Below are 17,011 nucleotides of genomic sequence, written 5' to 3'. Positions count from 1 at the left end.
AAAGAAGGAGAGCATCCATTAGACTCGCCCAGTAAGGAGGAGAGCAAGGCTAGCTCAGGAAGATATTTCAATGTATGTGAGGTTACAGCACAGCTTTGCATTGATTACAATGAACTAATTGTGCCTAAAAAGAGTGATCCTAGCAGACCAAGTACCAGTTCAAGGCCTACAAGTCAGCTGAGAACTGATAAACTCACAGCTGGAAGCCAGGCCAATTCACTTATGTATTAGTATAGATCAAAGTGATTGTTAAATGTATAAGAATGTGTTTGGTGTTTAAAATTCATGAAAACTAATGGGATGCTGCATGCATTGTTTCCACTTACCTGTATCTCGTTATAACGTAATAGCAAACATTTACATTGTATTTACCCCTGTAACTAAATAACCCTTCAAACAAGATAGAAACCTTGTGTAATGCAAATGAAGAACTTTAACAGGGAAGTGCTAATTCTTGTGCATTTCAAAGCAAGTGTGATGACTGGATATAAGCGACTCTAAATGCATTCGTCTCTCTCCATCCTCAAAGAAAGAGCTCACATGGATAGTGACCCTGTCAGCTTATTTTTGGTGAGAAGAAGCTATAAGAACGGACACAAGAAAAAATTCTTCATCTCTGGACAGTTTGGATTCTAACAGGTCAGAATAACCAAACGAGAACACACAGATCCCCAAAGTTACTCTGGCTAACCCTGAGAGACTTTGGGGAAACTGGCAGATTACTTCACCTCTGCTACCATTTGTAATTATAGACAATGACTCATCTGTACATATGTTTTTTTTACCCGTTTTAAGCTCTCAATAGGTCTTATTCCTCCTTCTTAGCCAATAAACCTTCAGTTAGTTTACTATAGAATTGGCTACCAGCATTGTTGTTGGTGTGAAATATAGGATGCAAATTGACCTTGGTGAGTGACTGGGCTCTTGGGACTGGGTGTAACCTGAATCTGTTGTGATTTTTGGTGTAAGTGACCATTTATCACTAGGATCCTACCAAATTCACGGCCATGAAAAATGTGTCACGGACCATGAAATCTGGTTTCCCTCTGTGAAATTTGGTCTTTTGTGTGCTTTTTACCCTATACTATATGGATTTCACAGGGGAGACCAGAGTTTCTCAAATTGGGGGTCCTGCTCAAAATGGAATTGCAGGGGGATTGCAAGGTTATTTGTGTGTGGGGGGGGGGGTGGGGGTGTCACAGTATTGCCACCCTTACTTCTGGGCTGCTTGCAGAGCTGGATGGCTGGAGAGCGGCGTCTGTTGGCCAGGCACTCAGCTCTGAAAGCAGCGCCCCGCCAGCAGCAATGCAGAAGTAAGGGTGGCAATACCATACCCTGCCACCCTGAGTTCTGTGCTGCTGCCTTCAGAGCTGAGCAGCTGGAGAGTGGCGGCTGCTGACTGAGGGTCCAGTTCTGCAGGAAGCAGCGCAGAAGTAAGAGTGGCAATACCACACCATGCCATCCTTACTTCTGCACTGCTGCTGGCGGTAGTTCTGCCTCCAGAGCTGGGCTCCCAGATAGCAGTCACCGCTCTCCAGCTGCCCAGCTCTTAAAGCAATGCCACCACCAGCAGAAGCGCAGAAGTAAGGGTAGCAATACCGCAACCCCTGCCCCTTCAATAACCTTGTGACCTCCCCCCACAACTCCTTTTTGGTTCCGGGCCCCTACAGTTACAACACTCTCTGAAATTTCAGATTTAAATAGCTGAAATCATGAAACTGACCATTTTTAAAATCCTATGGCTGTGAAATTGGACCATGAATGGACCATGAATTTGATAGGGTCCTGTTTATCACACAGTCCAGCTTGCCTGGGTAGCAAGATAGACTGAAGAGTCTAAGGGGACTGTCTGTGACTCCTTGGTAAGACTGTTACAGTGATCCAGGAGTTCACATTTGTTAGGGGTTTGGTGAAATGTAATTATAGAACATACCACCAGTCTGGGGTGTCTGCCCTGTTTTTGACAGTTTGCCCTGAGGCAGGCAGTCACGGTCATGAGCCATTCCAGACAGCGTGACACCTGTTTTGTATGAATGATCGGACTTGTAGAAATAGCACTTCCTGATGGATGCTTTTGCACAATGATTTGTTGATATGAGGTTTCAGCAAGGAAAACACCATTGGGTGGAGAAGGTTCAGAGAAGCACCACAAGAAGGATTAAAGGATTGGAAAATATGCCTTATCAAGGAGCTCAATGGGCTTATTTTCACATAGAGAAAGTTAAGGGGTGACATAGTCACAGTGTATAAGTACCTACGTGGGGAATAGACATTTGATGAGAGAGGGCTCTTTACTCTAGCAGTCAAAGGTATAACAAGATCCAGTGGCTAGACAAACTCAGACTGGAAATAAGATTCAATTTTTTTCTCAGTAAGGATAATTAACCTTTGGAAGAACTTACCAAGGATTGTGGTGGCTTTTCTATCACTGGAACTTCTTAAATCAAGATTGGATTTTTTTCCCCCTAAAATATATACGCTAGTTCAAACAGAAGAATTCAGGAAGTCTTATTACCTGTGTTATATAGGAGGACAGAATAGATCATCACAACGGTTCCTTCTAGCCTTATGATCTATGAATCAGTATACATATGAAAACTTCACTTGATTTTTATACTAATGATCTATTCTTTCATCCCTTTGGAGATAATTTTCTCAACAGGACAGGTATGTTCACTCACTCAAATATGATTAAGGGTGGGATCCATGAAGGGACTTAAGTATTGCAAAGCTGAGTGGCAACTAACTCTTGGGCATCTAGAAAATCACAGGATTAATACTGTGATTCAAAAAGCCCGAGTTAGGGGCCTAGGCTCTCTATACAGTAAAAGGAGAGAGATAGGTGTCCTAGAATGCAGTCCACAAAAGCCAGCATGCTAGCTGCAGTGCTGCCTAACTAACCAATGGGAGGTGCCAACAAGAGGGTGTGTGCTGAGCCCTGCCCCTCTCACAGGGGTAGGCGCCTTTCTGCAGCTTGGATTTAGGCATCTACCTTGGCTTGTGGTTTGTAAATGGGAACCTGTTACATTTCAAACTTTTTATTGTTTTAGGGAGAATTAACATTTTAAAAAATACAGTTCAAATAATATTAAACTTTAAATTCAAGCTATTTGGGTGAAATCCTGAGGGATTTACTCAGATTTTACCCAAGCCCTTTAACTCTCAGTTGATCTCCCGTTGAAATCACCTGGGCTCCAGCCAGGCTTGGATGGCCTTTTGGAGAGTAGCAGCCAGGAGTTGGTTAGCCACTTAAAATCCATTTCCAGCTACCAATTTCTGCCAGTAAATTTATTAAAACTTAATCAAGGTTGGACTTACTAGAACCCAGTTCAAGGATAGTCTAGTGAAGTAGTGCTCTCAAATGAACCTGCATAACTGTGTTGTTCCAGGTTTATGCCAGTGTAATGTCATTGATTTCAGTAAAGCAAAAACAGTGTAAAACTGCAGTAAAGCTATGGTGAATCATGCCCATTGTCTCACTTTCTTCTGTTGTTTTAAAACAAGCAGAATAGAAATCATGCACCATTGTTGGTGAATATAATGGTCATTCATTAAAAATGCACAGCCATATACCAGCCTCCAATGAGATTTCATCTGGGAAAGCTGCCATAAGCATTAGGAATAGCTTTCAGCCTAAACATTGGTGTATTCTGTTTTAAACTTTCAGTGGGGAGCCAGTAATTCATCTTTCAGATAATCATCCTGTGTTAAATTGGACATCTTACTGTAACGTTTTGCTGCATGACAAACCAGCTCCAATGAATTATTTACAAAGATTGGCAACCATCTTCAGCCAGCAAAGTCTTTATCAGCTCAAATGGCTTTTCAAGGTCTATTATTAAAATGGGGATAAATCTTGATCCCATTGAAATCAATGGAATTTCACCACTGACTTTAGTGGGATAAAGATTGACTTGGCCTTTCAGGATGAAGTTCTCTCCTGGATAGAAATTCTGCATCATTCTCAGGTGGGTGTGTATAAGAAGCACATGCTTTGCTAAGCTCAGCTGCCCAGCTATTGCCAATAAAGATTAAACTAAACCTTGTCAGATTAATCCAAACACAAGGTAGGAGTGGAAATCTGCTAGGTTCCTGTGGATCTCAGCAGCAAATTATCCCAACTCTAATCTCTTGTAAAATAACTCTCATTTTCTCCTGATTAGCCACCCTGCTAAGGCACAGAATTCTTTCCAAGATCTGCTGCTCTTCCTCTTAGCTATGTCCACTTTCTGCTCTCTGCACTCACACATGCTGTGTACATATACTTGCTATTTAACTTGACGCCAGCAACTTGACGCAAGAAGAACTCTTTAATAGGTAGATTGCTGTCTCCACAGTCAGATGAATTGGAATTCAGTGGGCTTGCAAGGATATAACTGAAGACAGAACTTGGCCCCTAGTGGATACTCAGAATAGAGAATAGGTAGACGTCAGCAAAAAAAGCATTTGTTATTTAATACATAGAACAGCCAAGGACTCTGGCTATGAACTCTCGCTCCAAGGGCTTATGCTAAGTGGGGAGAGAGTCCTTGCATCCCAAGGAAGTGTGGAAGGACGTGAGCTGATCCAACTCATTTACGTGCTAAAGCTTTAACCCGCTCCTTTTATTCTGGATTTTCTTTGTGCAAGAGGAATTTGAAAAGTTAGACTGACTAATAATAGAGTAGGCTGCCCCTGTGTTTTAATGGTAATATGATATTCTGAATGTTCATGATGGCCTCCGCATCAGATTCTATCTTGAAAGAAGGTGAAACTTGGGTGATCAAAGAAGAATGAATCACCAGTAACAAACTTGCCTGAGATTTGGAATACAGGGTGGGAAAGTGCTAGTGCACCAGGTTTTCTTCATGGTTTAATAGTCATCACCCACAGGGAAAAGAATTGTAAAGAGTTTTTAGAGGAACCTGAGCAATGCCCTTCTCCACCTCCCAGCCATTCATAGCCTTTGTTCATTTTCAGGTTCTTTTAGAAAAAGGGCCAGTGCTCCCAAACATTCAGTGACTAGCTTTCTCCCTAGTGAAGAACCAGGGAGAGATCCGTATTATGTTTTATGAAAATTATATGTACTTCAGTATACCTGTTTGATACTGTTCTGTCTGACTAGGTGGAGTTAAATGAAAAGGAGCTGTTAGGAAGAACAAGCAAAGGAAACAATGGCCAGCAATAAGACACCTCTGGGTAAACAACTTGATGGCAGTTAATTGGGAAGATACTATGTCCAGCACCAGGCGAAATTACACAGATGGTTTGCCAAGGCTTAGATCAAAAGGATAGTGGACAGTTAAAGCCTCTCGCTGTAGAGCGGGAGGGGTGTTCACAGAGAGCAGACAGGCTGAGACACAGGCTCACAGGATGAATCTGGATATGTCTACGCTGCAATTAAAACCCTGTGGCTGGCCCAAGCCAGCTGACTCAGGCTGGATGGGTGGCGGGGGGGAGGGGTACTCAGGCTAAGGGGCTGTTTAATTGCACTGTTGATGCTTGGTCTGAGGGTCCTAGAGCCCAGGCCCCAGCCTGAGCCCAAATGTCTACACTGCAACCAAATAGCCCCTGAGTCTGAGCCCAGGTCAGCTAACGGGCCAGCTGTGGGTTTTTCATTGCAGAGTGGACATACCCTCTGAGGCAGCTAAGTTTGCCCAACCTTTGAGGGAAATGATGAGCATTAGGTATGACTCAGGCTGTTCTCTGGTTGTTGTGTACCTTTCGGTGAACAAACAATATGTTTGTTTGGAAGAAGCTGTGTTGAGTCACTTTAGTCAGTCCCTGGTCACAGGCTCCCAGAGGGAAGTTTCTTGCAGGTGCCAAATACAGTTGGGCCTGTTGTGCTTACACAGTTGCAAACAGCAGGCTTGCAACCCCAAGTTCCAGTCTGAGAATGGGTGAACCGTGGGGTTCCACCTAGGTGAAGGAAACAAAGCAGGTAGCTTGAGAATGCACTCAAAAGGTACTGCAAAGGGGTCTCAGGCCTGCTCGCCCTCAGACCATGACACCCCTCCCCACGCACACTTCCTTGGGTTATTCCTGTGTAAATAGTAAAGATTTTCCAAAGTAGATTTAACTGACAGTAGTCCTGGATTCTCGCAATTCCACCTGCAGGGTGTGTGTAATGGAACTGCATTGATTTCCTGAACAAAAGACACTCCCTCACTGTAGTACAAATGGAATTTGAAGAGCTCATAGCTGTACTCATATTTCATTCAATATGATTAGTATTTTAAGAGAAACAGCAGTGCTGTGTGTTAGAGCAATGAAAATCTCTTAAGCATATTCAGTTACAATGTTACGGAATATGGAGTTGTTTTTTGTCATCTGCTTGTGTGCCAACATCAGACTAAGACACATGCCCTTGGAAATTCAGTGGCACTTTGGTGATCGTTCATTTCTGTGGTGGTGATGTGAGAATTCTATTATTGCTTTTCACTAATGCTCTGATATGATGAGTAAAGACATTCTGGGCTAGATCCTCAGTTGGTGTAATTCAGAGTACAGTAACTCCAGTGAGTTCAATGGCGCTATCCCAATTTATACCAGCTGAGAATCTGGCCCCTTATCCTTATTGTGCTTATACAACATTGCCTACTGCGACATTTGCCATGACATAGGAAATGCCAGGACATTTAATTTCCTATGATTCCTAACTATGGGTCAAATTTTTAAAAGTGCCTAAGTCCAATTTTCAATTGGCATTTAATTTGCTAACTGAATGTGTCACTTTTGACAATGGGACCTAGGTTCCTAAATCACTTAGATGCTTTTGAAAATTCTACAGTCTGCCTTTAGGTTACAAGCTGAAAATGTAGTGTGGTAATATCATAGAAACATATGTGCCACTAAATTGTGTTTCTACTGAATGATCTGCAGTGCTTTCAAAAAAGCAGCTCAGTAGTCTGTCTTGTGCCGATGTGGAATGCATTGTAGCTGTCATGCTTATTGATGCTTGTGAAAAGCATCCACTTGAAGAAGAGAAGCAATCCAGTATAATAAGCATTGCTATGAACATTCGTTTGTTTTTTCATATTTTGTGAGAAAATAGGAACACTGTTTTAACCTGTAAGATTTCGTTTTGTCTGCAGTTTAATTTCAAGCAAGCAGTAAAGCAATAACAAAATAAAAATGTAACAAGCAAAAAAGCAAAATATAAATTAGTTGAGACAGTTGTGGTAATTCAGTTCAGTCCTCTCTTAAAGCCTAATCTAAAATTATCAGGTTTTGTTCCCCATCTCTTTTAAAGAGTTCTCATAACCAATATTTTTGAATAAGCAAAAAACCAGGCAGACAGACTTAAATGAATGGCTTTTATGTTTATTACCCCTTTAAAGTGGGTAATAATAGCAATTAAACATTATCTTCTTCCTATCTGAGAATGTTTATGGAAGTGCAACCAGGATTTAGCTATTAGCAGTTTTAAATCCCAGAATGTTAGATAAGTGGAAGGAATTTGTCAGCAGTGTCAGTATTTACCTTATCTATCTATTTAATCTAGCCAGCTGAATGTCTGTCATCTTTCTGGGGTACCCATCACTGTGGTATATAGGTGCAGGTATTTTTTTCATACATAGGTATTAAGAAAAACATCTTGCCCAAGGACAACATAAACCCATAGTTTCTGTATCTTTCCATGATAACAAATGCTATACAGGCTGTGAGCAGTTGTTGGTTCACCATTGGAGAAGTTACACTGGAATCAGATTGTCAGGTGGTGCTTGATGTGTTCAATACTCAAACAAAAAGAAACTGTCATGTAGGCAACTAGCAGATCAGCATCAGAAAAGGCCAAATACGATTGGAATCTCTGCTGCATATCAGTCTGCATATCTTGGGTCTTACCCTGAGTGATTTTAAGAAGCTGAAAGGTGCATCTGTTATAGATGGTCTGGAACTTTCTGACAATTTTTTTTTTTTTGGTCAAAAAATGCTGCTAAGCTGTGGAAACAGTAACTTTTTGCAGAAATGAATTGGTTTCCATTAAAATGTCATCAAGAAGATTTCTCAGGTCCAGGATAGAATAGTTCAGTGATTAGGGTACTCATCTGGGATGTGGGAGATCCAGGCTCAGGTTCCTTCTCTGCCTAATTTTGGACCTGAACCTTGGTCTCCCACAGCCCAGGTGAGTATGCTAACTACTCGCCTAATGGTTATTCTGTGATGGTCTCTTTCTTCCTTGAAACCTCAACATTTTTTATAAAATGGGATTCTTGTTTTTTGTCCAACCCAAGTCTCCAACCCAAGTTCCGCTATAGCTCAGATCACAAAGTTTAACCATTCTTATGTGCCCATTTGTTAAACTGGTCTACACCGGATTGAAAAGTGGAATGATATCAGCATATGGGGGGAGCTCTCTGAGGCTGCGTGTCAACATCCTGTTAACTCATCTTTATTAAAGATACATACATATACTTCTTGTCCATGTGTCTAGGAACAAAGACTGTAGGGCATACATACAAGATGGGGGTCACAGTGGATTTTGGGGTCACAGCAGGTAATCAACTGAACAAGAGCTCCCTATGTGATGCTGTGAGGCTAATGCTATCAAGTACAGAGGTTATTTTTACCTCTGTATTTCGTACTGGTGCAACCACTGCTGGAATACAGTGTCCAGTTCTGTGTCCACAGTTCAAGAAGGATGCTGATAAACTGGAGAAGGTTCAACAAAGAACCATGAAAATAATTAAAAGATTGGAACACATGCCTTATAGTGATAGACTCAAAAGAGTCTGTCTATTTAGCTTAACCAAGAGAAGTTTAAGGGGTAACTTGATCACAGTCTATAAATACCTATACTGGGAACAGATATTTGATAACAGGCTCTTTGATCTAGCAGAGAAAGGTTTAAGAAGATTGAATGGCTGGAAGCTGAACTAGCCAATTCAGCCTGGAAATAAAGTGTAAATTTTTAACAGTGAGGTTAATTAATATTGGATCAATTTACCTAGTGTTGCGGTAGAGTCTTCCTCATTGACAATTTTTAAATCAATATATGCTGTAGCTCAAAGGGAATTATTTTGAGGAAGCTCTATGGCATCCGATGAAGTGAGCTGTAGCTCACGAAAGCTTATGCTCAGATAAATTGGTTAGTCTCTAAGGTGCCACGAGTACTCCTTTTCTTTTTGCGAATACAGACTAGCACGGCTGCTACTCTGAAATCTATGGCCTGTGTTATACAGGAGGTCAAATTAGTGATCACAGTGGTCCCTCTGGCCTTGGAATCTGTATCTGTGGAGATTTGCCAGTTCCAGGTTCAATTACTGAGTACTCTACAACCATTCTACTCCTATCCAGAGACATACGAGGCCTAATTTATTACTGGTATAACTCCCAAATGGTCTTTGCAGTTACACTGTGAATTTGTCCCTCTTCAACAAGTAGTGAGAAGGTGTGATTGCTGTGAGCCTTCAAGCTGTTCTAAGTAACGCTTGGGAGACCTGATCAATAAAGAGGGCTTTGGAATGAGGGTGCACAAACAACGGTTTAAAGTTCCCTTTGCGTGCACACATCACTTTAGCTGTGCAGTGCAGCCCTCAGCTATATCCAAGGATCTAGGCCTATGTGTTTAAGTGACTTATTGCAGCTTTTCAAAAAAATTGCTTATCCGTATTTTTTCTCTTTTGTCTTGTTGACATTGGTGACAACATACTGAATAATGATATTAACAAATAGCTTCCTATCAGTAGCAATCACAAACCAGGACTGAAGCTTTCCTCCCTTCCGCCTGTAATGAGTTTGGAGAATAGGCATTAGGGCCATAAAGAAATGCTGGACCATAAAATGCTATAGGGCCTAACAATCCTTTTTAAAGATTATCTCAGTCCTGCTTCCCTGCTTTATCAATGAATCCTTCAATCCTCTCCATAAAAGTGCCTGGCTACTTCTTAAACTCCTGGTCTGTCTGGGAAGCTTATTTTTATTGCTCTTCTAATGCATCAGCTCTAATTATAGCAATCTTCATTTTGCCCAATCTTAATTTCCTAATTTATGGATCTGTCTCTTTTTTGTGAACCCTTCAGCAGTATTTATAGTTTGTCATTCAGTTTCAGTCACCCTGTTCAGACATTTGAATTAATCTGCTAAATCATTTCACTCTTCTCTTCTCCTGTGAAAATGAGACTGACCTTTTCAATCTTTCTCTATAGCAAAGATTCTTAACACCTGGAATCACACTGGTTCTGTCAGCAAAGGTTTCTCTCCATTATCCTTGATATGGGAAAAAAAAGGAACCAAAACTAAACAGAGGGCCAAATCCTTGGTTGATGTAAATCAACATAACTTCATTGACGTCAATGGAACTATGCTGATTTGCAACAACTGAGGATCTGACTCAGAAAGGCTAGGTGAGGGCAAAGAGTATGCCTTGCACACAAACAAGACGCAAGGTCTGTATTTTATCTTTGTGTTGATTCATCCCAATATCCTGCCTGCCTTCTATACACTGGTATAATGTATTCAAAGAACTTTCTACAATAAGCCCCCAAATCCCTTCCTACGTCTGTATGGTTCATGGCTGTTCTGTTTAATTTGTACTCTGTTCTTTTTGTAATTAATATTTGATTTGATTTTTACAACAAAGTACACACTGTACATACAAAACAAGCTATCAATTATATATAACATCATTAATAAATAGATACCAGGATATAGTACCATCGAGCCGTGGGAACAGGCACGTTTTCCAACCATACAGTACATAAAGTCCAGCTCCCGCCTTTTCTGGGATTTAGCTTTACTAATTAACAACAGTAAGACAACACAAATGTCAGTTTAGCTCTTCTGCCCAGGCATGGCTACTCAGAGAGCCTCTCCCCTACGGACTTTTTCTTGCCATTATACTTCTCAGTTTTAACACTTTCCCCACTATATAAAGGATAGTAAAGAATTAGTAGAGCCAAAGATAAGAGCAATTTTATCCTTTTCCATAATGCTGTCAAGGGAAAGGTCCAGTCTCCTTAAAATTAATTCTGAATTGGGGCTTTCACAGGACAATCCCAAATTGTGGATTTATATTGCCTTGCCAACATTTTATGTAACTTTATACCTTTGAGAGGGAACACCATAGAACCTTTGCCATCCATTTTTCACTTCCCCTCCTTCCTCTGGGGAAACAAAACAAACACACCACTCTCATTTTTAGTGGGCAAAAAGGGCAAAATAAATAGGCTAGATAATAAATAGTCTCTTGACTGTTTGGACAGCAGAAAAATCATTAGGGTCTGTGAGATCAATGCTCTGCTGTGAATCCAGAGCAAAGGATTCAGCCCTGTATGTATATATTCAATAAAGTGAGTCCAGGTGTCCTGAACTATGCATAACTCAGTCTTTCACAGGCTGCTGAATGAGTTAACTGATATCCATTGAACATGTACATTGCATTTTGGGGAGCTGCCCCAAATGTACTGATTTTCATTTATCTGCACTAAGCTTCATTTTTTATTTACTGTCTTTGTCATATAAAAGATCCAGATCCCTCTGAACTCAATTGTATTATTCCTCCCCTGTTCCCCTCCCTCCCCCATCTCCCAAATCTGCATCTTGGTATTATCCTCAGATTAGATATTCTAATAAAAAATGATGGCAGTTCCCAAACTGACCCCACTTCCTGCTGGAAAATTTACCACTTTTATAGCAACTTGCTGTTTCTGAGCCCAAATCTGAACGACCAGAGAAGCTAGAAAAAATGCCATCAGCAAATGCTTTATAATACTCACATAACCCCCAATTCACCAGGTACCTGACAATTATAGATAGTTTAAAACTACCTTTACATGTATTACGCTACTTCCTACATACAAAATGATTTACAAGCCAACAGGGGACAAGATGATAGCTCAGTTCTAGTCAATATATTAACTTTTGCCGTTATTAGCTTTGACAGAAATAGCTCCTCCGTCTTCAGGCCATGAGTCTTGTTTTGTGCTTTCTCTTGCAGAATGTTTATTACACAAGTAATCAGCAGATCCATGTGGGTGTTCTGAGTCCCACTATTGATGATGATGACAACAGATGCCTGGTGGACGTGAACAGCAGGCCCAGGCTCATTGAATGCAATTATGCCAAAGCAAAAAGGATGAAGCTTTTCTGGCAATTTACTCAGGTAATTCTTCCTTAAAACACATTTCAGAAGGTTCAATGGGGATCAGCTTTGTTTCTGTACCTGAAACATGAATTCTCTGTTTTCCAGCAGAACTGAATTGGGTGCATGCTTGGTTTCTGTACAGCATGCTAGAGAGCCATACTTATATCTGATCCTGGTATCCGATATCTCAGGGAGTTATAAGGCTCTTGGGTGATATTCTTCAAAGTTTATTAAACATAATTCACTGCACCGTGCAGCTCTCTCAAGCATGGGTGTGCTACCCACTCCTGTGAAACACTGGTAGCAATCCTCACCTGTCAAAAAAGTAATAGCAGAATATCAAATTCCAGACATTGGTGGGGTTCCCTCCTTGAGCAGCCTATCACATTTGGAGATTCCCCTTTCCAGAATCCACCACGCGAGGAGCTGTAGAATGTGGGCTGTGAAGCAGTGCTCTTCAGCAGCTCTCTCTGTGTGTCATTGTGCAGTGGAGATTTTAGGGCTCCCTTCTCATCAAGGATCTTCTGCAGAGAACTGCCCTCTGCAAAAACAGCTTACTGAGGCTTTCCACAAGACTCAGTATTGGCCCTCAGAACCTAGGGTGAAATTTACCCCTGTGCAGGGAGGCCAGCTCAAGGCCTGTGCATAACTTAAGTCCTACCAAGGGCTTGTTTGGATAACTTAAGTGGTGCATAGACCTGTGAGCTGGCCTTCTGCATCAGGGGGAATTTCACCCTAAGTGCATAATCTCAGCTGTGACTCATGGTCTCTTCTAGTCCACTTCACGTGGATTTGCAGAGCACTTTTGCTGCCCGCTCATTAGTTTCATCTTACATTTAACCAGCTATTGAAACTTCAGTAATAACTGCCGTAGAAATGTCCTGCAATTAACCGGAGTGACTACAATTAGTGCAGTGCTCATTTGGACTTTATGGTCACTAACATATATTAAGGAATTTTTTATTATAATTAATAGGAAGCCATGATCGTTTTTAAAGGATAGTACTCAAGTGGCAGTCCTCAAATGTCTAGGCTGGCAGGAAACTGGTATCATAGCCTTCACTTACAATGTCCTTACTGTTGTGGATTTAAGTTTGGCCTGTAACATAATATTTAACAATATTTTAATATGAATATAAGAACATAAGAGCTATCATACTGGGTCAGACCATGGTCCATCTTGTCCAGTATCCTGTCCCCGCTAGTGACCAGTACCAAAGTGTATGGGGGAGTGTACAGAACAGGGAAAATATGGAATGATCCACCCCTGTCTTCTACTCCCAGCTTCTAGTAAGAGGTTTAAAGTCACCCCAAGCATGGAATTGTGTCTCTGACCCTCTTGGCTAACAGCCATTGAAGGATCTATCCTCCATGAACTTATCTGGTTCTTTTTGGAACCCAGTTGTACTTTTGGCCTTCACAACATCCCCTGGCAAGGAGTTCCAAAGGTTAGCTGTGTGTTGTGTGAAAAAGTACTTCTTGTTTGTTTTTAACTTGCTGCCTATTAATTGCTTCCTGGTAACCCCTGGGTTTTGTATTCTGTGAAAGGGTAAGATTTCTCTGTTCACTTTTTCTATGCCATTTGTGATTTTACAGACCTCTATTCTATCCCCCTGAGTTGTCTCTTTACTCAGCTGAGCAGTCCTAATATTTTTAACCTTTCCTAATATGAAAGCCATTGATTAGCTTCTCTGAACTGCTTCCAGTTCCACTATATCTTTTTCTGAGATGGGGCAACCAGAATGGGACACAGTATTCACGGTGTGGGCATACCATGGATTTAAATAATGGCATTATGATATTTTCTGTCTTATTTTCTATCCCTTTCCTCATAGTTCCTAACATACTGTTAGCCTTTTTGATCAGTGTTGTGCATTAAGCAAAATTTTTCAGAGAACTATCCATGATGACTCCAAGATCTCTTTCTTGGGTGGTAATAACTAATTTAGAACCTAATGTATAGTTGGGATTATTTTTTTCAGTGTGCATTATTTTACATTTACCAGTGCTGAATTTCATCTGCCATCTTGTTGTCTAGTCACCCAGTTCTATAAGATCTCTCTGTAACTCCTCATCTGCAAATTTTTCCAGTTCACTAATGAATATTTTGAACAGCACAGATCCCAGTACAGATCCTTGGGGACTCCGCTGTTTACCTTTCTCCATTGTGAAAACTGACCATTTATTCCTACACTTTTTCTGTCTTTCAACCAGTTACTGATCCATGAGAGGATCTTCCCTCTTATCCCATGGCTACTCAGTTTCCTTAGGGCCTTTGGTGATGTACCTTGTCAAAGGGTTTCTGAAAATCCAAGTATACTTTATCAACTGGATCACCCTTATCCACATGTTTTTGGACACCCTCAGAGAATTCTAATAGATTGGTGAGGCATGACTTCCCTTTACAAAAGCCATGTTGACTCTTCCTCAAAAAATTGTATTTATCTTATTCTGTTCTTTACTATAGTTTTTAACAATTTGCTTTGTAATGAAGTTAGGCTCACTGGCCTGTAATTGTCAGGATCTTCTCTGGAGCCCTTTTTAAAAATCAGTGTTATATTAACTATCTTCCAGGCATCTCGTTCAGAGGTTGATTTTAGTTATCGGTTTTGTACTACAGTTAGTAGTTCTGAAATGTCATATTTGAGTTCCTTTAGAACTCTTGGGTGAATACCATCTGGTCCTGGTGACTTATTACTTTTGTTATCAATTTATTCTAAAACCTCTTCTATTGACACATCAGTTTGAGACAGTACTTCAAATTTATTGCCCAAAATGAATAGCTGTGATGCAGGTATCTCCCTCACATTCTCTGCAGTGAATATGGTGCAAATAATTCATCTAGCTTCTCTGCAATGGCCATATCTTCCTTGATGCTCTTTTAACACCTTTGTTGTCTGGTGGACTCTCTGCCTGTTTGGCAGACTTCCTGCTCGAGATGTACTTTAAAAAATGTTTTACTGTTAGTTTTTGCATCTTTATCAAGTTGCTTCTCAAATTGTTTGTTGGCCTGTCATATTATACTTTTACATTTTACTTGCCAGAGTTTATGCTGCTTCATATTTTTCCTCAGTAGGATTTGACTTCCCTATTTTAAAGAATGCCTTTTTTGCCTCTGAAGCTTCCATTATGCTGTTGCAAAAAAAGCAAATGCCATTTTAGGGGTTGCATTAACCGAGGCATGGCATGCAAGTTGTGGGAGGTGATAGTACTGCTCTCCTTGGTGCTGGTTAGGCCTCAGGTGGAGTACTGTGTCCAGGTTTGGTCACCAATATATAGAAAGGATGTAGAGAAACTGGAAAGGATCCAGAGGCGAGCAACAAAGATGATCAAAGGGATGGAATGCAAGCCATACGAGCAAAGGCTGAAGGAACTGGGTGTGTCTAGTTTGGAAAAGAGGAGATTGAGGAGGGACATGAGAGCGGTCTTCAAATACTTGAAAGGCTGCCATAAAAAGGATGGAGAATGGTTGTTCTTTCTTGCCACAGAGGGCAGCACAAGAGGCAGTGAGTTCAAACTACAGCACAGCAGATTGAGACTAAAGCTCAGGAAAAAATCCCTAACTTTAACAACAGTAGGACAATGGAACAGACTGCCCAGGGAGGTTGCGGAAGCTGCTTCACTGGAGGTTTTCAAAAGGAGGCTGGATAGCCATGTTTCTTGGATGGTCTAGACACAACAAACCCAGCATGTTGGCAGGGGGTTAGACTAGATGACCCTTGCCGTCCCTTCTAACCGTATGGTTCTATCATGCTGTGATTACTCTGCTGTTTAGCCATAGCGGCATTCTTCTGGTCTTCTAACTGTCTTTTCTTCTTTGGGGGTATACATTTAGTCTTAGCCTCTATTATAGTGTTTTTAAGTAGCCTCCATGCTGCTTGCAGGCATTTTAACCTTGTGACTGCTCTTGTTAACTTCCATCTACCTCGCATCATCATTCTTGTGTAGTTCCCCTTTTTTTACAGTTAAATGTAACTGTGGTGTTTTTTTGGTTTGGTTTTTGGTATTTTCCCCCTTATAAGGATGCTAAATTTAATTATATGATGGCCCTATTACTGAATAGTTCAGCTGTGGTTACCTATTGGACCAGAACCTGTGCTCCACTTAGGACTAAATCAAGTGCCTTTCCCCTTGTGGGATCCAGGACTAGCTGCTCCAAGAAATGGTTATTTATGGTATCTAGACATTTTTTCTCTGCATCATGCCATAAGATGACATTTACCCAGTCAATATGAGGATAGTTGAAGTCACCCATTATTATTGCATTTTTTTATTTTTGTAGCCTCTCTAACCTCTCTTAGCATTTCACAGTCACTGTCACCATCCTGGGCAGAAGTCTGTAGTATATTCCTACTGCTTTCCTCTTATTATGCAAGCATGAAACTTCTATCCTTGGAGATTCTATTGTACAGTTTGATTCTTTTAAGATTTTCACCTTATTTGACTCTTTGCTTTTTTTAACATATATTGCCACTCTCCCACCAGCATGACTTACTCTGTCATTCCTATATATTTTGTACCTGGTATTACATTGTCCAATTGATTATCCTCATTCTACCAAGCTTCAAGAGGCTCTCCATTGTAGTGTTCTGCTTGCTTAGTTTTGGGACATTCTTTTAATGGGTTGTAGTAACAGATTTATTCAAACTCTAGTTAAAAAAACAGTCATGTTACTGATTAACATCCAACTGCATGGTCCTTGATCCAGATGACCTGACCCTTTGGTGCCAAAGAATCCATCGCCTCTGCTCCAAAAAACTGATGAATTTGGCATGATTGATTTATATATGTTAGAATTGATTTTCTGGGCCCATATGTTTGCTGTTAGGGTAAAAAGTGAATTAACTGAATTAATAGTTTTAATTAATCCTCCTCTCCACATCCTCAACGATCCAAAACAAAACATAAACTTCAAAAATCTCTTAACCACCTTGTTAGGAATTT

General features: G+C 40.7%; 1 protein-coding gene across 2 annotated transcripts in view; it reads left to right on the top strand.

Moving 5' to 3' along the window:
• The window catches only part of GALNT18 (polypeptide N-acetylgalactosaminyltransferase 18), a 369,675-nt gene that overhangs the window by 326,666 nt on the left and 25,998 nt on the right, over window positions 1-17,011 (top strand). For both annotated transcript variants that reach the window (XM_037899815.2, XM_037899817.2), the window contains exon 10: window positions 11,921-12,085. In XM_037899815.2, coding sequence (XP_037755743.1) covers window positions 11,921-12,085 — 165 coding nt within the window. The remainder of the gene's footprint in view (window positions 1-11,920; window positions 12,086-17,011) is intronic.

This window comes from Chelonia mydas, chromosome 6, assembly GCF_015237465.2.
Source record: "Chelonia mydas isolate rCheMyd1 chromosome 6, rCheMyd1.pri.v2, whole genome shotgun sequence".
NCBI lineage: Eukaryota > Metazoa > Chordata > Testudines > Cheloniidae > Chelonia > Chelonia mydas.
Note: the sequence above shows the minus strand (reverse complement) of the source record. Positions and strands in the feature narration are given on the sequence as shown.